The following is a 4443-nucleotide window of genomic DNA, read 5'->3' as shown; positions in this document are numbered from 1 at the left end:
GGGTGCCTTCCCAGGACAGCAGGGTGCCTTCCCCGGTCAGCAGGGTGCCTTCCCAGGACAGCAGGGTGCCTTCCCCGGTCAGCAGGGTGGTCTCCCTGGACAGCAAGGTTCATTCCCAGGACAGCAGGGTGCCTTCCCCGGACAGCAGGGTGCCTTCCCCGGCCAACAGGGTGCTTTCCCCGGCCAACAGGGTGGTCTTCCTGGTGCGCGCGGACAGCTGGGTGGTTTCCCAGGCCAGCAGGGTGGTCTGCCCGGACAGCAGGGTGGCTTCCCCGGACAGCAAGGTGGCTTCCCTGGACAACAAGGTCTGTTCCCGCAGGGCCAGCAGGGTCTTGGTGTGTATGCGCCCGGACAGCAGGGCTACTCCAGTGGCCGTCCTGCCGGAGGTTTCCAGGGTCCCGTCGGCGGCGGCCAGGCTGGAGGACCCGGCTTCAACAACCTGCCCGGCGCTCAGGGAGCGTTCCCCGGACAGCAGGGCCCCGCCTTCCGTGGTCCGCAAGGCGGTCTTCCAGGACAACAGGCCGCCGGCTTCCCCGGACAGCAAGGCGGTTTCCCCGGTCAGCAGGGCGCCGGCTTCCCCGGACAGCAGGGCGGTTTCCCCGGTCAGCAAGGCGCCGGCTTCCCCGGTCAACAAGGCCTGAACAGGCAGCCCGGCCAGCAGGGCGGTGGCTTCCCCGGTCAGCAGGGTGGTTTCCCCGCTCAGCAGGGCGGTTTCCCCGGTCAGCAAGGTCTGAACAGGCAGTCGGGTCAGCAGGGCGCCGGCTTCCCCGGTCAGCAAGGCGCTGGCTTCCCGGGCCAGGCTGGCCAGAGACAACCTGGCCAACAGGGCTTCGGTGGCTACGTCTACTAGTTCGCGGAGGATGTTCGGGTCGGCCGCGAGTCCGCCGCCTGTCTGAGCGCCGCCGGGCCCGCCCTCCCATCGCGGATACTCCGCGCGCTCGAGAGTCCCACCGCGGCGATACCCCCTGCGGGGCGAGGCCCCCTCCTCTCCTCTCCTCCTGCGGGAGCATGACCACTAGATGGATCATCCAGACAGTACGTCCGGCATTCGCCGTCGATCCGAGGCTCCCAAGTTCAGCAGGCTCTGCGAGCTCTCATAGCGCCTGGTGGGTAGGCAACGTCTCGCTTGCAGTGCATGCGTGCTCTGCGGGGTGGCCCACCCGGAGTCTCGCAGGCGCCGTGCACCCGTAATTTGCCGAAAGAACCCGCGAAAAAACGGACGTGCTTTCTGGACGATCCCTAGGGATCTCTATACGTGTGTTCTTGTCTATAAGCAAATGAAGTTACCATGTCAAAGTTACCAAGTCACGGAGCGAAAGTTATTTATTTTCAGTTTAGCTACATAATCATGTTATCGCTTCATGACAAAATATTTATTTATTCTCGCGTTATTATAATTATTGGTGTTCTCTGTCTGAAGACATTAGAAGTGATTCTGTACATTTTGAAACGCGTTCCATTGATTTACACATCGCTCAATGTGCATGTGAAATTATGCCCAAGTGTAATGTTTGAAATCATCTATTTTTTTATATTTCAATTTTCCAGAAAAACATAATAAAAAAAAGATAGGATTTAATCCCACTTTTGTTTCGCTCTGACGTGTATTTTCCCCGAAACAGAAAACACACAAGGTGATGACGTCTCCTCTACGTCGCGTGCTCTATTTTCGAGAAGTCCTTCTTTCGGCAGCGGCTGGGGATGCGTCGCCTTTTCTTGACTCAGAAGAAAATACCAAACAAAGAGACGAGATGGCTAAGGAGATAACGAGTGCGAGAAACCCGCGCATACGTGTACAAAGCGGGGACGAGGTGTGGATCCTCGGATTAATGCCCCTTCACTGACGACTTGGCAGGAGCACTGACGTGGACTCCGAGCTTCTAGCCGTGGCGATGATGAAATGACTGAGTATTCCGCGCAGCATCTGAACCGGAAACAGAACAACACGACTACCAGATCCGTTTCCTACTTTATGGTTGATTGGCCAATGATGGCCGGATTTGTTGTTGTTCGGGGGTTCCGATTTGTATGCAGTGGAATACTTGATTCCTGCTCAGGGGTAGGGTAGGGGGCAGAAGCTGCAAAGCCTGCGAACTCGTCCTTTATGGGATAGGGGCTGGGGGGGGGGGTCCCCCACGGTCCACGAGTTCTTCGTTTGGACCCTATAAGTTCCTTTCAGCGGTCGCACCGCTCTACTTTTATTCACGATGTTCTTCTCCAGACAAAAAGGACACCGGCAGGGTCACCTTATCACTTAAAATAAAATTGAGCTTCTGAGGAGGGAGCTCTTTGGCTCCATGCCCCTCGACTGCATACACTGTGTAGAATAATCTCCGATAAGCTCTCGTACAGTCACAGAGAAGTGAGAGTCGGAGAAGATGGCCATCTCAGTCTGCCGGCACTCTGGAGTGGGTGGGCGGGGAAAAGGGAAGGCCCAGTAAGAAACGACTGTTTCAAAGATTTTAAGTAAAGAATCGAGCCCTGACTTTTTCTGAACTTTCGTTCTGTAGAAATCTACCCACCATCATGGCCATATGTCATGTTATAAGATTTATGAAACTTCAAATTCAAAGAGCAATGGGGGCGCTCCGCGTCTGCCGCTACACAGTTGTATGTAGCTGCAAACCAGAAGGCAACGGGCACCGAATCGACTGTAGGTCAAGTTCGTCACGGCCAACTCATGTGTTTAAAGAAGAAAGTTGATGTGGTATATCTTTTTTGAGGGAAACCCGAATTTTCCCAGTTTCCCTTCTCGTCGTCGTGGAGCGAAACGGGAGCGACGGCGGCGGTGGTGAGAGACACGGGGGTGCGTCCGTCCGCCCTTCCGGCCGGCGTGAGCGTCTATCCGAACGCAGCCCTCCTGCCGGGTGGCCTGGCCGGCCTGGCCCCGGGGGCCGGGTCGGCGCGCGACTGACCGCCCGGCCCGGCCGCCAGTGGACCGCGTCAGTGCGAGGGAGACAGACGGCCGTCAGTGCAGCGCTCTCGCTTGTGTGTTTGCGCCTCGTGTGTGTTTGTGTGAGCGGCGAGAGAGAGAGAGAGAGAGAAAAAGAAACAGAAAATCGCGAGTACGTGTCCCTGCCGCCCTTCCTCAGGACCCTCCTCGAACCCTCAAACAGCCAGAGGACACGTAAGATATCGCCACCGCCCCGCCCCCACCACCCTGCCCGCGGGCTTATCGCTTTGCTTGTATATAAGTTGTAATGCACCAACAAGTTGCCCTGATAGCAGTGTGTGTTTGCAGAGCCGAGAGTGCGGAGCCGAGCGCGAAGCAGTAAAGAAGCTCCGAAGCGCCGCCGCCGTTAGAGCCGACCCGAGTCGACCCTCTCGACCGATCCAGCAGCGCGCCCGAGGACAGGAAGGAGAGTTGGTCCGCGGCCGCCGTCGTTGTCGTCGTCGCCCCCCCACTGTCGCCGCCGTCCCCGCGGCCGCCGCCGCCGCTGCTGCCCCGCGACCTGCCGGGAGTGATCGAGACCAGGCGATAGCAGAGGAGGTTATCGAACTGCTGCAGAATGAGGTGGTGAGTACGAGTGGCTGTTGTTGTTGTTGGCTTGTTCGCCCATTCATGTCCTCGCTAGAGAAAAAGTCTTGGGATCACCACGCCGCCGCTAGGTGTCATGCCAGGCGTGACGTTGACAAGACGAAATTCTGTTCAAAAGTGTGCACCGTGGCTTATCTGGCTCACTCATATTTTGTCCGCCCATTAAACGCAGTTACTCCTCCCAATTTAACATCGACTGTTGTTGTTGTTGATCGGCCCCGTCTCAGAGTGTGTGATTTAGGACGGACTTTTTGTTTGGCAATTCGCTGCAGCACGGCCGTGGCAGTCATGGCGATGTTTGCGCTTTGACACATGGCCACACCGTGGGATTGCCACCTGTATACATTATTCAACATTTTGGATGCGGTGGCGAGGGGAGAGGGCGGTGGGGGTTGTCGATGTTTTGCGGGCCACCTCCACCACACCCCTGCGTGTGCCCCCCAGTCGTCAACTTGACACATTGGGTTTATCGTGGCGACCCCCACCCCGGCCCTGGTGGCCCTGGTGGTCGCCTGTCGTACTGTGGCGAATATTGAACACCCCGCCCCCTTCCCGCGCACTGTTTAAATTTCCAGTTCCGGAACGACGGGGGGTTCGGTCCATCTGCGTGACAGCTGGGGGCGCACCACTGCCCGGGGTGCCGAAGGGAAATTGTTTGTCCTCCAGTTGCGGACGGACGGCGCGGGGCGCGCGGCTGTGACCTCCAGCGACACGCGAGTTGTCCAGTCCGGACGCGGACGCCCAGGACGCCCCTCCCCCAGCCGACCCCGTCCCTTGCGCCTTTATTTTGTCGACTGACAAAGGTCTTTTCCAGGTCACGGCTGACGCACTATGTCGCGTCGGAACGAGCGAAGGGCGCGACGTCAGTAGCGACAGACGCATCTATCTTAACAGTTTGGGCGGGG

The 4443-nt window shown here is 58.0% G+C and overlaps 2 protein-coding genes across 2 annotated transcripts in view; both read left to right on the top strand.

Annotated features, from left to right (window-relative positions):
* Position 1: 1 nt before the first annotated feature.
* LOC113209338 (calcium-binding protein P-like) lies at positions 2-1579 on the top strand (the record flags this gene model as incomplete). Its single annotated transcript, XM_026426787.2, has 1 exon — positions 2-1579. A coding segment is annotated over one exon (849 nt), but the record flags the coding sequence as incomplete, so codon positions are not given.
* Positions 1580-2917: 1338 nt separating this feature from the next.
* Positions 2918-4443, top strand: part of LOC113209320 (uncharacterized) — an 8782-nt gene continuing 7256 nt past the window's right edge. The window contains exons 1-2 of the mRNA XM_052265482.1: positions 2918-3127; positions 3242-3517. Coding sequence (XP_052121442.1) covers positions 3510-3517 — 8 coding nt within the window. The 5' untranslated portion in view covers positions 2918-3127; positions 3242-3509. The remainder of the gene's footprint in view (positions 3128-3241; positions 3518-4443) is intronic.

This window comes from Frankliniella occidentalis, unplaced genomic scaffold, assembly GCF_000697945.3.
Source record: "Frankliniella occidentalis isolate FOCC.00 unplaced genomic scaffold, Focc_3.1 Scaffold27, whole genome shotgun sequence".
NCBI classification, from domain to species: Eukaryota; Metazoa; Arthropoda; class Insecta; order Thysanoptera; family Thripidae; genus Frankliniella; species Frankliniella occidentalis.
This window is presented reverse-complemented; position numbering and strand designations above follow the sequence as displayed.